Genomic DNA, 21,109 nt, shown 5'->3' with positions numbered 1-21,109 from the left:
TCTGTGCAAAGGAAATTCCTGCAGGAAATTCCTCTACCAAGGAAATACCTTACTTGTCTTAAACACCGGACAACAGACATAGAAAACTGTAAAATTCACAAATGGATTTAAAAGGTCACAGACCACGAAGAGGTTGGGTTATGAATTGCCATCTATAACAATACATTTTACTCATGTTAACAAGTACTGTTCCATGACCCTCTTTCCTCCAGGACAGGATGGAGAGGACGGAGAGAGAGATATAGGGGGAGACCTTGGAGAGAGAGGGTGGAGGGTCTGTACTCAATTATAGTCTCAGACTTCCAGGGAATGTTTTATTCTACCTATGCCCATTGAATCAATTTCCTCTCTGAAACAGGAAATCCGCCACTGTAGAGACATTCTTGCTTCACCATAGTCCGTAGCACAGGTTCGTACTCCGTATCAGAGTTGTGTGTTCTGGACTTACACTGACCTTGTGAACCATGTGATGTGTTGAAACCACTCTTTCTCACACATGGCCTCTCACGAACAGGGTTACGATGCTTAGGGTCTCACGCAGCCCATCAGTCCAGACCCTATATGCACGCACAAATATTTGTTATATACATATATTAAAAATGTGTATTTTATCAACATAGTGTTTTGCCAAATGTGTAACTATTATGTGATTTGCAAAATGTTTCTTTTATTTTCATATCTTATATGCACACTAGACCTTTAAAATTTATTATTGTAAGAATATCTCTGTCAAAGCGAATTACTTATTATAATTAATTACACATAATTGCAAAGTAAACAGATTATCATGATGATATGTTGATCATTCTATCTATTCTTATTTCTAACGAGACTCGTCTTTGTCATGGTGAGCGAGGGAGGAGAAGTCAAGTGGTACGCAACACTTAATGACACCACCAACACAACAACGATAAATACATTTACAAATATCGATATGATATGTGAAAATACAAAAAAAAACGAAAATGGAGCGCAAAACACGAAGGTTTAACTTCACCTACTAACGAGGGGACAGCAAGACAGGTGAAAGAGAAGAAGACCAACAAGCGTGAGTGGCAGCAACATGAGTGACAACAAATACCCAATCTCACCACTAGGGGAGCTCTATCTCGCTCTGGAGAACCATCTTCGGAGTACTAACTAGTGTAAGGATGTATATACCTTCACCACTGTTACGGCCCTGCGTGCCTTGTGTTGTTGTTGTTATAGTTGTTGTGTTTTTCTGCTGCTCCGCTGTCGTCCTCGGGATGCCGCCGCACCCTCTCGTCCCTAACTTCTTCGCCACGCCTTACCTCCGGATTCCCCCAGGTGATTGGCGGACAAGACGTGATGCGTGCCATCAGCTTCGGATAAAGACCGCGCAGAGTCGGCAGGGACGAGGAGGGGAGAGTAGAGAGAGCGTGCATTGTTGCGATATTGTTGGTGTGCTGTATATTCGAATTCTGTGTACCGATTTGATCTGGTTTGTCGATATTGATTCTGGTTTTGCCCCATTCGGTTCTGGTTGTTGGTTAAAATACATGTACATATATATATATATATATATATATATATATATATATATATATATATATATATATATATATATATATATATATAGTATAAAGCCCACGTCTTGTAATTATTGTACGTAACATTTGGTTTGGTTGTGGTTTGGGTGAGGGTGAGTAGGGAACACTACGCTCTTTTATTTGCAGTTTTGTGTTTATTTGTTGGTTGTTGGTTATTGTTTGTTATTTTGAGCACTGTCGGTTCCTGAGAAATCAGCCCTCCACTCAGTGGCGGAGCTAGACTTTTATCCTTGGGGTGGCCAGAGGGTGGCCAAAGCTATTTTAGGGGGTCCATAGACTATGACAATGTATATTTACGAAAAGCATTCAATTGCAATCAAAATCTGTAAATGTTATACTTTTCATATCAAGTACATCTTAAACACGCAGGAGATCAGATTTGTGTATGAAATTTGCAGTTTTTTAACAATGTGCAAAATGTACAACATGTAAAAGTAAAAACACAGATGTGCTACTTCTGGCATATCTTACAATCCAAATATACGAAATACGAAAGCTGCTTTCAGCATTCCCTCGATCATTGAGTGACTGTTTTTGAAATAATTAATTCCATTTGAGTAGGCCTACATATTTTCAGTAACTTACATCACTGATACGGTCACACAAGCTTAAGTCGGGGCAAAGAAACCACTGTAGATGTAATGTGTAGTATAATATTTTTCCTAGAAAAGTGTCTTTTTTTACTATTTATGTACAATATGTAAAATTATAATATAATTCATTCATAATATTACCCGCACCTACAAAGTTAAAAAAAAAGAAAGTAAAATGTTTTATAAGCTGCACCGGGCTAAAAGCCGCATATATCTACTGAACTGAACCCATTTAACTGAACTGGGGTGAGTTTCCCAAAACGTTCTTAGCGCTACTTCGTAACCTCGTATGAAATGTACGAGGTTACGAAGTTACTTAGCGCTAAGAACGTTTTGGGAAACTCACCCCTGATCAGTTTCTGAACGGTGCCTGTAGCATTTCACGTGCGACACTTTTTACTGTCAGCCGGTGTTGTGGGGCATTCCGACAACCCTCGTTTATCCGCATAAAGACGCTACAGATTATATTGTCGATTTATGTTTCTATACATAAATAAGAGCTAGGTTTTAATTATCCATCACAGCAAACTGCATTATCTATGTCCAAAGCCACACTGGCTCAAGGGTGTTAATTATTTTAAATAAAATACACACTGGCTATACCGAAGTTCACCTCGGACCACGACATCGCAGTATTACAGCAGTATTATGTCTAAATATCTAGTTAGGACAAAACTAGAGTGCTCAGTGAACTAAGTTATAATCACTGTAACTCCGGAATATCATCTGTAGCGTCTTTATGCGTGTGCAAACGAGGGAACTCGGAATTCGCCACAACACGTTCGTTTGAAAAAAATTCTCCGTCGTGCCTGCTGCTTGCATGTTTTAAATGAAATTGAGCATTGAGTATTATTACCGATTACAAAACGCAACAGGCTCTCAACAAGATGTGCGATGCGGTGACATGTCAGTCATCTGGGGGGGCACTTGGGGTGGCCAATCAGAATTCAGGGGGGTCCAGTGCCACCCCGGCCCCTGCTTTGGCTCCGCCTATGCCTCCACTGTATAAAATAAATGCACACATGTAAATACAACCCCGATTCACTTCCGCATATTTCCCTCAGTTCGTCTTCGTTGCTGTTAAACCCCGTAGCCTAGACCGGGACGTAACACCACTAAGGTAGATTCGATACACATCTCGATACACTGTCACCGAAACGATATAACTGCGATACTCTGAAACCCCTTGTCGATACGATGCGATACCAATCACTCCTGTTCACGATATGATGCGATTCAAAATGATTTGATAACGATATGACTTATTATATGAGGATTCGGTTTGATAAGTGATCATTTGATACAGTTAGTTGAGGTTTGAGGATGTATTGGCCTAACCCATCAGTTTTCTTAACTCAATAGCACAATTCTACTTTACTCTCTAACAATTTAAGGGATGTATGCATCTGGTTGTTTTCAATGGAGCAAAACCAATACATAATATAAAAAAAATGCATAATACAGTATATTCAGACAGAGCATTAATTTATTCAAGTGAATTATTCAGTTATTTTCTCCATCTATATTTATACAAAACGTTTAAAACATAAGATGAACAGTTTTTAAAAGTACTGTATTAACAATGTGCATAATGAAAATTATGATCTGCAACACTACTGTCTGCTAGACTTACGAGGGGGTAGCGGCCGCAGAGATGTCCACACCGTGCCGTCTTTTCATGTGTGTCGCCAGGTTTGTTGTGCTACAAACGTATTTGATAGCCCCACGGCATTGTTTGCAGATTGCGTGCGTCTTGTCAAGTTGACCACCTCGCTTAAAAAACCCGAAATATTGCCACACGTTTGATTTGTGTGTCTTTTTGGTGCATTAAATATCTCTTTGTCGTTGCTAATTCGTTTCCCTGTTGTGTACATCTGCGTGCTTGCATCAGTACCTGAGGACACGATGGTGCATTTATGTTGCCTCGAAAAAAAAAGAAATCAATAAAAATAAAAAGTATGTTGCCTCTGTAAATACGTTAGAATAAGGAATAGATACTGGAAAACAAAACACCCGATTTAACCATGGTATTTGCCGCTGCAAAAAGGCTAGAGTAGATGCACCGTAAATTCACCTGCAAATTAAACCCGATGCACGTTGAATCTACCGGTGCAGTCGAATCGCAGACATGTGTGCCGAATCACGGATGTGAATTGGTGAATTTCCCCATCCCTAAACTAGTGCCACCTGTTCTTCCTCCCTTTAAATAGCTCTGCTCACCTCCTCCTTACAAAGTTTTGCCTCTTCACTTGGCCTATTAACAGGGTTGCCAACTCTCACGCATTGAGCGTGAGACACACCCATTTGACTGTCTTCACACGCTCACACATCCGATTTCTCACGCCGAAAAAAAAATCTAGTTTATTTACCTCTGCTCTACATCTATGATTCAATGAGTTACTAGTTCGCTCTGGCGCCAACCACTGGCGATCGATCAATCGTGATATAATACTTAATTTGTGTCCATTTTACACACCCCGCCCCCTAACAATTTACGTTCGCCACTCCCCCATCAACAATTTACACTCGCCACCCCCCTCAGTAGGTTCAAATCTCACTCCAAGTGATCTTGAAAAGTTGGCAACCCTGTATTAAGCGTTTGTATGCTCTCTTGTGCACTGACCTGCCTTTCGTACCCAGACCTGGCCTCCAGACTAACCTCTGGATACCTGCTGAACTCTGCCCTCTTGATACCGACGCGGACCGATGCGGACTGCTTTCGCTGAACGTGTCCTTCTCTGTGTAAACATCACAGATGCTCCACATAGAACGTTACTCTGACTTCCAGCTGTTAACTGTACCCCCCCCCCCCCCCCCCCCCCCCCCCAAAAAAAAAAAGCAGTGGCGGCCTCTGAAAAATATCTCAGGGGGGGCAATTGTTGTGATGACATCCAAGGTGACCATTTCAGTGGGTAAATAAAAAACACTGACTTAACCAATGAAAATATAATCATATATATTACTCATTACATTATAGACTGTACAGTATTTGTGCACCGATATATCTTGTAAATATCATTTTGGTTAAAGCTACAATGACTGAACAATTAACTGTCGTCAACAAAAATTGTCATCTCTCAATTTGCCCTCACAAACAACTTTAAACATGGAGAGAGGCCAGATTTACCATTAATTAAAGTGAATCTTTACCACACAATAATTTCTATTCCTCAGACAGCATTTTAGTTTAGGCGTTAGAATGTAAATGGGCAACAGCATTAAGTGCGCGCTACTTCACAGTCTGCTAGACATGTTTTCCCTTCATACCAGTTTATTTTACTCCCTTCACTGGTTTGATGTTTAGATCTGGTTTTCGGTGGCCCTAATTCCTTAGTTGCTAGTTTATCTTGATTATTACGACGACTGAATGGCTCTTCTCTTAATGAAACGACTGAGTTGTTGTGAGGTGAAGGAACGCTGGCCGTGTTGAGCAGATCGCGAGCTGCCGTTATTTCCCCTACCGTTACGTCTGACGTAAGCGCGAGCCTTCCCACCTACACTTAAAAAAAACATTAACATGAGAGTCTACGAGAGCAGTCGGGGCGATTTACCGTCAGACTAAAATCGCCCGAAAAGAGGCGGTACTTCAGGGAATGCACCTCAACGCTGATTGGACAATGGCATTCAGAGGCAGGAGAAACTGTCCAGAACAGACATATCTAGTTAAATACGTTATAGAATGTGAGAAAAAACCTTCATTTTCATCCTTTCGTGGTGCGTCGCCCAATCGCCCCAATGAACAAACCGCCCATGCTTGGTACGCAAAACAGTGAACAAGGTGAAAGTGAAAGTCTGGAAGCACCACGGTGAAGGTACGGCAGCGAATTCAGGGGCACAATCCCAGGGATGGCGGCAAGAAACCAGGGACGGTGGCGGTGGAAAGAGGGAACTGCAGGCACTGAGAGGAGTGATTTATTAAGGGCAAGACCATAATGAGGGTCATATAAACAGTCCAGATAATAAGCCAGATAAAGAACAATAAATAAGACAAAGGGACATGACTAGGACCAAAATACAACAGAAACAGGAACCCGGGCCAAGCATGGACGTAGTTTTGATTTCATAAGTGGGGGGGACACAACCTGGGGTGGCGAACTGTTGAGCGGGGGGGGGGGGGGGGGGGGGGGGGGGGGGTTGAATGAAAATTGTTGAGCGCTGTGAACAAAAATTGTTGAGCGGGGGGGGGGGGAGCTCGGAGCTGCATGATCCTAGTGCTAGATTTGTCGCTATTTGGATATTGTTTTTTTAACCGTTAAAAAGTGGGGGGGACATGACTTCGTCGCTACTTAAATATTTGGTTTTAACTGTAAAAACTGGGGGGGACCAAAACCGGCTTTTGAAAAAGTGGGGGGGACATGTCCCCCCCGTCCCCCCCCAAAACTACGTCCGTGGGGCCAAGGATAAGACACAGGAAAGTAACAACACAACAAGGAAACACACAGGAAGACAAAACACAAGGTTTAAATACACGGTGAAACGAGGAGCTAAACAAGACACAGTTGGGAGCAATAATGAGAGGTGAAGTTACAAATGCAATCGGCATGATAACTGGAATGAAGACAAAAGCACATGGAACTAAACGTGACACATAGTGAATATTAAGTCTGAGTGTTAAAGACAACCAGCTGTTAGTGCTGTGTGTTAAGGGCACAGGTGTTAAAAAACAAAAAGAAATGAAAATAAAAAAATCAAGGTACAGCATTCCTGCACACAGGTGTACAGTAGAACAAGGAGTCCGACTCAATATTGCTGATTAGGTATATGTTAAACTAATATAATGTATACAGATTTAGCAGTGCCAAAATAGTAGTACACTTATGAAGTATACAAGTATTTACATGTAAGTAAATGTAAATAAACAAAAGAGAATACATTATGATGCAATAATATTCTATTAATATATTCAAAAATTCTATATGCAATTCTATAATTTAGTATTTGTTTTAGTAACCTAGATGATTTGAAACAATTCCTTGCAGTGGCCCCAGTCTACGGGACACCGCTACATGTCAGAATCAGTATGCATTAATGTTTTATTTACACGTATAATAATGAGAGCTGATCCAGGAGTGTTGCCCTTTTGACATAAAAATGAGCACTGCAGCATCTCTGCAAGCTGCACTGTGTTCAGGAGCACCTGTAAGATCTTCATCAGGATGTCTGACCTTTGATGGTGGTGGGGGATGTTTAATGACCACTGAATCAAGGGTGTGGATCACTCAGGATGCTGGAGAGCGATTTGGCCCAGAATGCCATGTGTCTCTTTGACTGTATTTAGTGTAAATGTATAGTTGTAAATGGTTGCTTTCCCGTCATGTCGCTTGTATAATTGTTTCGGTATGTGCTGCTATCATCCTGCCATGCATATCTGATAATAACATCCCTCGTTTTTTCATTCTAAGTTTGTAGCAGAAGATCTCACCATCGTAGTAAAGGGATTTTCCTTGAGGAGAAATGTCGACTCTTCTGCACTGATACTTCAGTGTTATTAATACTTTATGGTAATGACTCCACATCAGCAATACAAAAATATTCTAAGATCCTGCTACATTTTGCAATAGCCTTTCAAAATGACGGGAGCCGTTGCTATTTACTTGTGTGAAAAGTTACGAGACAACACTGACGACAATGTATTCATTATCCATTTTATTACCAAAATAGCTCTCAACATGCGTTTTCACAAAATCCCAAGCAAAGTGTTTCCAAAAATGGAAATAACTATACACTGCCGACTATTCCAGCGTGGCACAGTAAGAAGAAAATGACGATTTTATCCCTTATATAAGAACAACAAATGTGGCTTTTTCCTTTGTTGTGGTTCCTGGAGGAGAGGAGGGACACCAAATGGACTGGAGTCTGAAGCACGCTGCGTCCCAGAGGAGGTAACGGGGCATAAGGCCATGCTCCTGCAGCAGTGACAGTGCCATCAGCTCCCTCAGCATGCACTGAGAACCTGCTGAGAAGATGTGCTTTCTACATCACACACACACGCGCACGCACACACGCACGCACGCACACACACACACACACACACCTCAGGGGTGGGGCAAAGCTGATCTAAAGGGATCCTTTAGAGTTTCTCTCTCTCTCTCTCTCTCTCTCTCTCTCTCACTCTCTCAGTTGTAAGCTTTAACAGTTACACCAAAATTGATGCACATTCTTCTTTTGGCCAAAGTGCACATTTAGAAGAGTATCATGCTCCAGTCACGTTGGGGTATGAGTCAATACCTGCCCAGTCTAACTGTCTGAACAGTCTAACTGTCTGCCCAGTCTAACTGTCTGAACAGTCTGACAGCAGAGAGAGTCTACTGCATACTAAAACGTGTAGGTGTCATTGGGAATCAGGAAGTTCCTACAAATTACAGGCTCATTTTTAATATTCCTTTTTTACAATTTTAAGGCTATAGAATAATAACACCCCTTAAACCAATCTAGCCTGACTGAATAAGGAAGTCCACATCCCAAATTCCAGATGAAACAGAAACCAAGCCAAAGATCTCAAGCCAGATCCAAATATTGCTGAATTTTAAGGTTAGTGCTCTCTATTGCTTATATGTAAAACAACAGAGGTAATGTGCACACACACACACACACACACACACACACACACACACACACACACACACACACACACACACACACACACACACACACACACACACACACACAGAAGGAGTTATATGGCCTGTTCTTCTTGGACATAGCAGCATGATGTCTCCATGGTGACAAACAGTATTTGGTCTCCCACAGCGACACATTTTCGCCATCACACTGGGTATCATCCAAGAAAAGGCAAAAATGTCTTTTGTAAGTTGGAATGTGGCAGTACAAAACAAAATGGAAGACGTTCCCACAGTGTACTTTGCTCACAAGTGCTCTCTCCGTGCACAGCTGTAGGTATAGGATTACCCCCAAAGCATTTTTTAGCATATACACTATACTATGATTTGTGGGGGTGAGTCAGCTGTAGTCCTCATAATTCTTACTATTGGTGAAAGATCATCTCTGCTTATGGCAGCAATTCCCAAAGACATTCTGACAAACTAAAACTACTGTAACAGACTATTCTATGCTACATATTCACACCGTGTTGGAACTAGCTCATCCCCTACAGCTGGTTAGACTGAAGTAGCTACATTAAACCAGGAGAGGGCAGTATGAGAAATGGGTAATGGCTGTACACTATTTTGGGTCTCTATTACTTTGACAAAGAATCTGTGAATCTGTGTTCATGAATGTCTGTCTGCCTGTATCGCCACAGAAGACCCATTTGCATTTATGACAGCAGAGCACACCAGCAGTGATAAGTAATGTCCCAGCATTAAAACTTGGCATTGTGATGTCTTAGTCACTGTTTGAATTGAAGATGTTTGATAGCTGGTCTGGAATCGGAAAACAGCTTCACAGGCATTCCACAGATATTTCACAGAGAGGCTTGAAGCTTCCCAAACCATTATCACTGTCATATTTATAGTAAATAGCTTAATAAAAGTTTCTGTCGACTGTGGCTGACACAAAAACAGCCACATAGTTCAGTTGATCTTAAAACAGGAAGACCAGTGAAAAGCTTGGTAATACCAGAGATATATGGGCATTTCAGTCAAAAGTATACTTTCACACTTCAGAGCTCCTTGAATCTGAAGGCACGATAGGTGTTTCAAACGTTTTCTACCGCATCTCATGAGAGCTTACTGTATATGTTAAAAGTGTATTGCATGTTTGTGTATGTGTGTCCATAAATGCCCAAGGAAATTCACGAGGATGCATGTGTGCCCGCACACGGAGTCAGATCCACACGGATGGTTTGCCCTCTCCAGACTTGCTACTACCGCTGCTACCCGCGCTACCTGATTGGTTGGGTTTCATACGGTGCTTCCGATCTTTCTGCGTAGTTGGCGGGATGTTACTCTGCTGCTTGTCGTCGTGGTTGAAGTTGTCGTCGTGGTCAGTGTTGGCATGGTGCTGGATAGTGTAGGCCTGAATGGCCGCCTCTAATTGGACGACATCTCTGTTGACGAGCGGTGGGCGGACCTCGGTGGCCGAGGGGAAGTTGTCCTCGTTGGAGCCGTACTGCTGCTGTTCCTCTTGTGCCGTGTTGGCACGATTCTGCCTGCACGCCATCTTGGCGTTGCTCAGATCCGTGTAGGGAATGGCCTCGGGCTTCACCACGATGTTGTAGCCCGGCGGAGCCGAAGGCGTGTTCCACGAGAACGGGTAACCCACGTAGTCTGCCTCCCGCACGGCGCCCCCGACCTCGTCGCCCGGCTCTCCGTCGCCGAGAGCCGGCCCGCCCACCCCCATGGCCACGCCCCCGGTTCCCAGCAGGCCCAGCCGGAACTCGTCCTTGGCGGCGGAGCTGGTGGCGTGGCGTCTGCGCAGGGCGTCTTTGATGGTCCCCACGCCCAGGTGAACCATCTCCCACACGTTGAGCAGCAGGCAGAGGCAGCTGACGCCGTACATGATGCGCAGGAAGATGGTCTTCTCCGTGGGCCGCGAGACGAAGCAGTCCACCCTGTGCGGACACGGTTTGCCCGAGCACACGAACACGGGTGCCACTCGGAAGCCGTACAGCATGTACTGGCCCGCCAGGAAGCCCGCCTCCAGGGCGGAGCGGGTCAGCAGCTGCAGCACGTACACTCGCATCAGCCCGTCGTCGCGGATCCGGCGCCGTCCGTCGTGACGCACCTTGGGCTTGGGCCGCGGTGGCACCAGTTCCTGCCGCCCGGTGTCCATCTTGGGCACCTCGTAGATCATGGGGTCGCCCTCGCTCTCTTCCTCGCCGTCCTCGCCTCCCGACGGGTGCTGCTGCCCCCCGAAGTACAACGTCTGGGGTCTCCTCTGTGTGTACCCGCCCCCTTCCCCTCCGCCTGCTGGAGCCCCGCCCACGGTCCCTCGCGAGTCCTCGGTGTGGGAGATCTTATTGGCCGCGTAGCCCATGTATAGGAGCGAGGGCATGGCGGACAGGATGATCTGAAAGACCCAGAAGCGCACGTGCGAGAGGGGGGCGAAGGCGTCGTAGCAGACGTTCTCGCAGCCCGGCTGGCCCGAGTTGCAGACAAACTTGCTTTGCTCGTCGTAGTAAATGGACTCCCCGCCCACAGCGGTCAGCACGATGCGGAAGACGACCAGAGCGGTGAGCCAGAGTTTCCCCACTGGCGTGGAGTGGTTCTGGATCTCCTCCAGCAGACGGGTCAGGAAGCTCCAGCTCATGACGTCCGACGACAACAGGGCAGACAGCGTCCCAGACGGCTCGGCTCACAGACTCTACAACAGAAACAATTTTGAACATAATGCTGTAAAGTGCCTGTGTATATCATGTACATTACATTTTGTATATAGTATTCATGGGATTAACGGCATCAAAACAGGACATGACATGAGAAAGCCTTCGTAACTTGCTTTCCTAATTTAACTTTTCCTTAAAGTGAATGATGTTGTAACCGCTGAAAACAGGTGAGGTCATAAGCAAAAAGATTGCTGTCATATATGGACACAGTTTAACCTACAATTCATGTACGCCACAGCGTGAGTGTGGCCTGCCTTGTGCATGACCATGGCGTGAGTGACTTAAACGGGGTAAAATTTAGGTCTGCACTGCTGGACTTCCCAGATTAAGTTCTGTGTGCTAACCTGCTTTCCTGTAATATTGCTGAGTTTTATTAATTAGGAATATGATTTAATTGGATAACACATAATGTAATGCTTTGAAAGGCACGCGCACACGCACACACACACACACCCCTTCATAGATTTTAGGCTGCCTGTAGAAAGATTTCTGTTTAGTGCCCTGTGTGTATATTCTCTGCTTTCCATCCACTGACTTTTTCAAGTTGAATGTTTATATTATGCTTCCCCGTAAAACATTTAAGATATTATATTGCCATATAAGGACATGTCTATGAACTACTAAGCAACTAAAGTTACAGATCATTCTGTGGTTGAGTGTGTGTGTGTGTGTGTGTATAAGAGAAAGAAAGTAGGATGGAGAGACAGAAAGACAAGAGGAGAAAGAAGAAGGGAGATGTTAATGTTCTTACTGCTTAAGAGTCAGCTTGAAGTGTTAGACTTTTTGGGCAGAACCAGAGTTCCTAGTTCTGGCCCAAATAGAGAATCTGAATGAATCTGAGACTCTGGAGATGCACTTTCTCACCCCAGCTCTGGTGAAGCTAAGCCCTGGCTAACCTTTGAACTCATCTAACGAGTGAGGAGAGGGTCACACACGCGCACAAACACAAGGATCACGTCACTTGTGTGGAGAATGCCAGGCTGTTCAGCAGAAATCTCTTGTTTCGACAATCATTGCTTTCATCCAATTCATCTTCATGTCTAACTCTCTTTCCTCTGCCTCTCTTCCTTGCTCTCTCTCTCTCTTCTTCCCTTATCCTCCATAATAATCTAGCAGATAACTAGGAAGCAGGCCTGTGGAACAGGGTTTTGATGATTTCTGCCATTTGGTACAGATGATGCTGTCATAGCACCAACTGCTACCGTAACAGAACTCTAACCACTACTCAAAAAGTACTCTAACCACTACGTTAATACCACTCTAACCACACTGTAAGTACTACTCTAGATACTACTTAAAAAGTACTCTAACCACTTCTCTAACCACACTGTAAGTACTACTCTAGCCACTACTCAAGAAGTACTCTAACCACTACTCTAACCGCTCCATTGACAGCACACTACACGCTACTCTAACCACTATTCTAACAGCAGTGATATTCTAGCCATGCACCTGACACCAGGTGCTATTCTTATTCCAGTCATGTTGTGGAGATAGGCATTTAGCACTTGGGTTTTCTAAGCTAGCAACAATTACCTTGGAAACAGAGGTGAAGGGCTTCCCAAAACCTATTATAGGATGTATTATACCTGTTAGTGGAATTTTCATGGAAAATATCAAATCTGTGTGCAGAGAAAAAATATAATACTGATGTGTGTACAAAGAAATAACATGGTCAACAAGCCTTCCAGAGGTATTTACACAATAGCTTGCCAAACACACATTCTAATTAAAAAAATGTATTCAAAAATACAAAAGCATTTTCAACAAAACATTTAATAATTTGTGGGTTACTGAATATTCACATTAGCACGTCAATAGAAAATTGATACAATTGAACATATTTTACAGAATTAGAGTTGTGCTGATGCAACTTAAACTGTAAGCAATAACTGAACATCTGTAGTGTGTATGACTGAAATAACAGTCGTGAATCTTTCAGGTCTGCATCCATGTTCACCGCATGCTGCCTCACTGAACCCAGCCACATCGTAGTAGACCATGAACATACAAGGTCAAAGTCTCACAGAATCACAATTACCTAAAAGACTTACAGTTGTGATCAAATTTATTCAACCCCCACTGAAATAAAGTGTTTTGGCCAGTTTGACATTGATTTTGATCATTTCAGTCATCTTATTTACAATTATATCAAAGAGGCACTTATAAATTAGACAAACATAACATAATATTTATGATGGAATAACCACAAATGTCTTTACTGTGCTCACATCATTATCAGTTTTATTCAACCCCCTAGTGACATTATTTTTTAGTACTTAGTACAACATCCTTTTCCAGTTATGACAGCTTTCAAGCGTGAAGCATAGCTTGACACAAGTGTCTTGCAGCGACCTATGGGTATCTTAGCCCATTCTTCATGGGCAAAAGCCTCCAGTTCAGTCACATTCTTAGGCTTGCGCACTGCAACTGCCTTCTTTAGGTCCCACCAGAGGTTCTCAATTGGATTTAAGTCTGGTGATTGCGATGGCCACTCTAGAATGTTCCAGCCTTTCATGTTCAACCATGCTCTAGTGGATTTGGATGTGTGCTTCGGATCATTGTCCTGTTGGAAGGTCCAACGTCTCCCAAGCCGCAGGTTTGTGACTGACTCCATCACATTTTCCTCCAAGATCTCCTGGTACTGAAGGGAATTCATGGTACCCTGCACACGTTGAAGCTTTCCTGTACCATTAGAAGCAAAACAGCCCCAAAGCATAATTGACCCCCCGCCATGCTTCACAGTAGGCAAGGTGTTCTTTTGTTCATAAGCCTGGTTCTTCCTTCTCCAAACATAGTGCTGGTCCATTGTCCCAAACAGTTCTAATTTAGTTTCATCTGACCACAGTACACTGTTCCAAAACCTTTGTGGCTTGTCCACATGACTTTTGGCATACTGCAGTCGACTTTTCTTGTTCTTTGGAGTCAGCAAGGGGGTGCATCTGGGCGTTCTGGCATGGAGGTCTTCGTTATGCAGTGCGCACCTTATTGTCTGAGCTGAAACTTCAGTGCCCACATCTGACAGGTCTTTTTTCAGTTCCTTAGCAGTCACGCGGGGATTTTTCTCCACATTACGCTTCAGGTAGCGCACAGCAGTCGCGGTCAGGATCTTCTTTCTGCCACGACCAGGTAACGTTTCCACTGTGCCCTTTAACTTGAACTTGCGAATGATACTTCCGATAGTGTCTCTTGGAATATTTAACAACTTCGCAATCTTTTTATATCCATTGCCATTCTTGTGAAGAGCAATAACCTCTTCTCTTGTCTTCTGGGACCATTCTCTTGCCTTCACCATGCTTGGAAACACACCAGTAGATGTCTAGAAGGAGCTGAGTATCACAGTCCTTTTAAATCTGCCTAATTGGTGCTTATCATGCTTGATTGCTGCTCGTTGACATCCACAGATGTTTTCAATACCTGATGGAAAACACTGGAATGAACCTCTGTTCTTAGGAGTGGTAGTCGTAAAGGGGTTGAATAATTGTGTCAATGAAGAAATCACAAAAAGGCCATTTAATACTTTATGACAAAAAAAATTGATGCTATCTTAGTTGCATTTAGTTCTTTAACAAGTCCTTGTAAGATTTCATTATGAACACAATTACAAATGTGCACTGAATTCCATAAAACCCTTCGCAGCATTGGGGGTTGAATAAATTTGATCACAACTGTACATTTTCCGGGATAAAAATAGACTTAGGGCAAGCAGCTTGAACAAGGGCTACTTTGAAATAGTGGTTGTAACAGCGATTTGCCTATTTTCCTTGCTACATTAAATTTGATTGGAATCTCTAGATTTAATTTTTATTGATATCTCCCTCTTGGACGTGTGATGAAATTAAAAACACTTTTTCATAATTCGTTCAATTTTTTTGGTTCACATTATATTAACAAACACTATAACCACCAAATCTGACTTTTCATTTATAAATATTTTCACACCATACTTAATCTAGTGTAAGTTAAGGAAATTGCACCCAAGATGCACATGATTATTGCTAATTAATTTTGTAATTAAAAAAGAAGCAAACACAGAACATGAAAGATTGGAACAGGAAAGGTTTTGTTCTGCACAATGGGGAACACTGAAAACAAAACTCACATTGCAACCATTTACATGCAATTGTGCAGCATTAAGAATGAAACAAAAGAAAAAATTGAGAAAACGCGTTCTCTGTAGGTGTGGACATGTGTGTGTGCATGCGTGTGTGAGTATTTGCATATATACGTGAAAGTGCTTCATGTAATTATGTATGACTGAATACAATTATGAGAATGTTGATGTAATAAAACAAACTGAAGACATGTACAAACACACGTGTCAGCGCAAACACAAAGACATCCTTCAGCGCACATTCGGAGACCAAACTGCATACTCACACACACTCATGCGTTCCATCAGCCTCTCCTCTTTGTGTCTGCCTCTCTCTTCCCCTCATTTCATCAGCACGCCTGTCTTTCTTTTCTTCTTTTTCTTTTCCTCTCTATCCTTTCCTCTCTTTTCTTCTCTTGAAACCACCCGGACATCAGCCTGTATTGATCTTAAACCCAACAAACGACCGTACACCCGCATTTACGCACACGCGATCCAACAACCATGTGAGACTGCAGAGGAAGGGGGAGAGGAAATGGGACGTGTGCACCCCCCACGCCTCCCACGCGCGCGCGCGCAAACACACACACACACACACACACACACACACACACACACACACACGCACATGCACACACAAACACACACAGTGTTCTAACTTGCACTGTTGTCACTCCAAACAATGTACAAACAATTGACTCTGCACAAACAATGGACCTTTCTTCCTGCTTGAACGTGTCCAGAGCCGGCAGGGACGCACGTGCACATGTCTGATGTGGAAGGCTCGGGGGTAATACCGCCTGCTGTGTAATGCACTGTTTTGTTTTGTGCACGGTCTTGTGCTTTATCTGTGTTTGTTACTCTGTGACACACAATATTTGCACAGTGTACTGGGAGAACATGTGTGTGTCACTATGCTGCCCTTAAAGGGGACGTCACAGGAGCAGGTGAGGCGAGCGTGAGCTGTGACAGGAGGGTGGGCGTACGGGGGTCTGGAGGAGAGCCGGGTGGGGGTGGGGACGGAATAGATTAGAGGCAGACAAGAGAATTCCCTTCGCAGCTTCCCTCTCACACACACACACACACACACACACACAAAGTGTGGCATACAGTCTGTGGTCACACCGAATTTCCCAAGCCGTCTCACAAAGAAAAGCTTTTGATGAGCTTTTCCGAGCGAGAAAACGGCGCTGTGCTCCCATCAGACCGTTGTGCTCTCATCGGAACGCTGTGCTCTCACCGGAACGCTGTGCTCCCTTCGGAAAACTGTGCTGATGTTCGTCCTCAACCCTCTCAACCACCGACCATTAATGGCCAGAGGTGGTAGGTCCACCTTACTTTTCCTGAAGTGTAGCACCAGGTCCTTTGTTTGATCAGAGATGAGGCTTCAATTATTCACCCTACTCCATGCAACTAAAGCTCTGCGTCCCTGTATCATCTTCATCCCTGGATCATCTTCATCACTGTATTCTGCTTCATTCTCATGTCATGTCACTTGTTCTAGGATCTGCAAATCTGTTCACCTTGACTAACTTGACTCTATACAAACTTGATATGTAGTCACTGGTATATGGAGAGATTAACAAAGAAAAAAAAACAATATTGTATTAAACACTGAACTGTAATCTACAAATATTTATACACATGTATCTAGTGCATCCAAGAATGGACCCAGAATCCTCTGTTGACCTTCAACCCCATAGTCAAACTGACACGTGTCTTTCCCAACATTAGAAAGATGTCTCCACAAGTCAAAAGGTTTCATCATAAGAGAAGTAAGTCTGTAATTACTGAGACAAGTTACACTGGATTACCCTGGAGCCGGGGCAAATGTGGCAGATTTAAAATATAATGGTACTTCACGTTTTACAATACTTCACTGATTTACAAATTTTAAGATGTCAGCGTTGCCTCTGAACACACTGAACATCTCTTTTCTTTCTTGCTCCTATGCTGTTTGTATGGCGCACAGGTGAAGTGAATTATGAGCACCAGGTGAGTACTTACACCTGCACTCAGAGTGAGTCCATATCCCTAACCATGTGTCCCCAGGCCATTCTAACCTCCTAGTGGTGGACCTCAGAAAACCACCACAATAAAAACAACCACAATAAAAACAACACACTGCTCGTCAACGTGCCCTTCGTTCACATAAAGAGTTCAAAGAGGGACACTAGCACAGACTGCAGAAATGCACAGTTTAATGGCCCAAGGAGAGAAAGACAGAGTGCTGCCCCCAATTCAAACCCACACTAATACTCTCATGAACACACACACACACACACACACACACACACACACACATTTATTAAAGTTTGACCGAATGGCAATTTAGAACCATCCAATCCCCCTAGCATAAACACTTCCAACTAAAAAATGTGGCCGTATCACAGCATCTATGTCCAAACTGTGTTCTTTTGAAGAATGTATTACAAAAACAGCAATTCCCCCAAAATAGCACGGGTTTTATAAACCATATTTGGGAACTCCAATTGTGTGTTCACCACGTATTATGAAACACCACTAATAGAAGTGTAGCATTTTTATAAATATGTGACAGTAGAATGTAATTTGATAATAAATCAAAGAAATGAAAACAGCAAACAAACCATGGTCAGTTCTCTCTCCCACTCCCTCTCTACCTATCGCTTTCTCTAGATCCCTATACTGATTGGAGTAGTTTGTAGACTTGACATCCCCGTTCTGCTGTTACAGAGTATAGCGCTGCATTGATGTCTCACTAATATCTCACTGATATCTCACTGATATCTCACTGATGTCTCACATTAATACTGTGCTCTTTCTGTGCTTCTTTTCCATCCAGCTTAAATCTCAGTAAGCTGAAGAATCACACTGAGCATCGACCACATGTTCAAATGTTTCTTAAATGATTAATTAGCTAATTGATGATTTAGGCTCTTTTCTGATTTCCTGGTCTTGGAGCTGGTGGAAAAAGTGCTTGTTTCTGTTTCCTGCCCCTGGGCTTCGGCTTCACAGCTTAAGTTCTCCTGCTGAACTTGCAAAAAACCAATCGTTGACAAACAAATACAATCAGATTTTTTATTTGTAATTGAGTATTATTTTCCCAGTTAAAGCATCACGTGGAGAAAAGTAGCAGATTTTTCCCAGTGGTCTCATGGTACACAATTGTGTGACAAAGTAACTTGATTCAAACAGGGAGGAAGGAATGACATAATTTGTATTTAATTCAGACTGGATAAGTGTGTATCATTCGAACTGGAGAAGTGTGCATCATTCTAACTGGATAAGTGTGTATCATTCGAACTGGATAAGTGTGTATCATTCGAACTGGATAAGTGTGCATCATTCAGACTGGATAAGTGTGTATCATTCTAACTGGATAAGTGTGTATCATTCGAACTGGATAAGTGTGTATCATTCAGACTGAATAAGTGTGTATCATTCTAACTGGATAAGTGTGTATCATTTGGAGTGGATAAGTGTTCACCGTCCAGAAGTGTGCAGTCCTACTACACAGGACCCTCAAGCTTCTCTGGCTTGAGCTTGTAGGAGAAAGAAGCTCATACTACACTAACACAGGGGAGGGCGTGGGGGGAATGATGTGTGTGTGTGTGTGTGTGTGTGTGTGTGTGTGTGTGTGTGTATATATATATATATATATATATATACCCAAAGTTTCCAGAGAGACAGGACGTTTCGGACAGAGGTCCTTCATCAGCTGTGCAAGCACTTTGAAGCACATGAAACACTTTGCTTGCAGAGCTGATGAAGGACCTCAGTCCGAAACGTCCCGTCTCTCTGGAAACTTTGCGTACCTCACTACAGTTTTTTAATATCTCTACGTATGGTACTACAGAACACTGCAGTTATACTGCCTGGGATCTTCTGCAGATTTACGTATGTGTGGCTCTTTCCTGTTGTTGCTCAACCGTGTTGATGTTGACATGACGCTGCACACAGCTTACAGCTGCTACACAGCGAATCAAACAAAGGGTTAACCTTTGACCTTGACCTAATTTTCTTCCACGCAACATCATCGTTTCTCATGTCGTAATACTAAAAGGTCAAGGTACTACACGGTCAAGCTAGAATAATAAACATGTTGATAGCATATTTAAATTGTATTTTTTAAATTACATCTCAAGTTGCATCTTAATTTGTGTCTATTCTCAGTGGATACAGAACTACAGTGAGAAAGGGGAACTGGGAAGGGTATAGGGGAATGACGAGGGTGACTGTACTCTAAGGACACAGAACAGGAGGAATATTTTAGTCTCCATGGAAACCATGGATTGTCAATGAAGGGATTCTTCGCAAATCTGAGCAAAACTGAAGTGTGTCTTGTGTGTGCACATGAGTGTGTGGGTTTGTGGATGTGAGTCTATGTATGTTGTATGTATGCGATTGTGCGGGTTTGTGTGTGTGTGTGTGTGTGTGTGTGTGAGTGCTTACTTGTGTATACGCGAGTGTAGGTTTGTGTAAGATGTAAAGAAAGTGTAGAGGATTCACAACTTTAGTACCTCACTGCATTATTTTACTAAAATATATGACTCTCAAAACAGTAGAACTCTATCTTAAAGGCAGCAATATACCCAGGTGAGGTAGCACACTTTGCTTTATACTGTCCCCCTAACAGAAGCAGGGGGGTGTCCCAAACCCTGATTGCACTCTCAATGGCCTCAGTACCATCCCACAAGTCTTAGCTTCAAATGTCCTAGGGAGGTTTCGCACTGCTGCATTACCCTTAACATCCATAGTCTCATGACTGGCAACTAGTTTTCAGCACCTTGTGATTTTTTACATTTGAGTTGCAAAAGCACTTTAAAATAAGAGCCCCCATAGCAAAACTGTGCTGTGAAGATGGAAAAAATATTTACATAGTTTGCTCTCTTCACTCTGATGACATTTAAATTCTCCAAAATCCCTCTTCTCCCATGTCTCCGCCTCTCACGCTCACACACCCGTTAAAAATACACTCTCGTGGACACATATGGCTGGAGGGGGGGGCACATTCCCAACTGAATCTTCTCCTGACTGTCTAAACAAGTTGAATTACCACTTGTTTGCCAGAGGGACCCTTTTCTTCCTCTGTGTCCTTTACTATGTCTCTGTTTTAAAGCAGAACACAGCAGCACATTGACAACCTCTTTAAACGCATCAGTCTCCTTAAATAAGCTGGAGCAGGAAGACCACCATAGACCACAGGTCACAAGGTCACAGGGTGAAAGGGTGAGGTGAGCAGAGAAGGAGAGAGGAGTGAATGGTGGCAAGGTGGCAGAGTGCAGAGAGAAAAATGCTGGGTTAGCTTTAGCGCACTAGCATCTGTGTCGCCAGCGGGCTCTGTCCCTCGTCTGGAGCACATGGTGGTCTTGTGCTCTGATTGGCTCAACCCTTGTAGCCATGGAGACCCAGCCATGGGTGAACGAGACTCCCTTAGAACATGACTTCGGGAAAAGACAAGGAGGAAGGACATTTAACAAAGACTCAAATTCGCATAAGTGCAGACACATGCTCTCTTACTCTTGATCTCCTGTGAAGGTTACATAACAAAGACATGTCATCATGACAGACTCAGTATGACTAG

The 21,109-nt window shown here is 43.2% G+C and overlaps 1 protein-coding gene across 13 annotated transcripts in view; it reads right to left on the bottom strand.

Annotated features, from left to right (window-relative positions):
* Positions 1-7,431: 7,431 nt before the first annotated feature.
* The window catches only part of gjc1 (gap junction protein gamma 1), a 17,957-nt gene continuing 4,279 nt past the window's right edge, over positions 7,432-21,109 (bottom strand). For 12 of the 13 annotated variants that reach the window (XM_076997101.1, XM_076997109.1, XM_076997099.1 and 9 more), the window contains one exon: positions 7,432-11,428. In XM_076997101.1, coding sequence (XP_076853216.1) covers positions 9,950-11,374 — 1,425 coding nt within the window. In that variant the 5' untranslated portion in view covers positions 11,375-11,428 and the 3' untranslated portion in view covers positions 7,432-9,949. Of the gene's footprint in view, positions 11,429-15,830; positions 19,151-21,109 lie in introns of those variants that run through there. The other variant, XM_076997105.1, reaches the window with a different exon arrangement.

This window comes from Brachyhypopomus gauderio, chromosome 2 (genome assembly GCF_052324685.1).
Source record: "Brachyhypopomus gauderio isolate BG-103 chromosome 2, BGAUD_0.2, whole genome shotgun sequence".
NCBI lineage: Eukaryota > Metazoa > Chordata > Actinopteri > Gymnotiformes > Hypopomidae > Brachyhypopomus > Brachyhypopomus gauderio.
The sequence above is the reverse complement of the archived record's forward strand: the minus strand, read 5'-3'. Positions and strand labels throughout refer to the sequence as shown.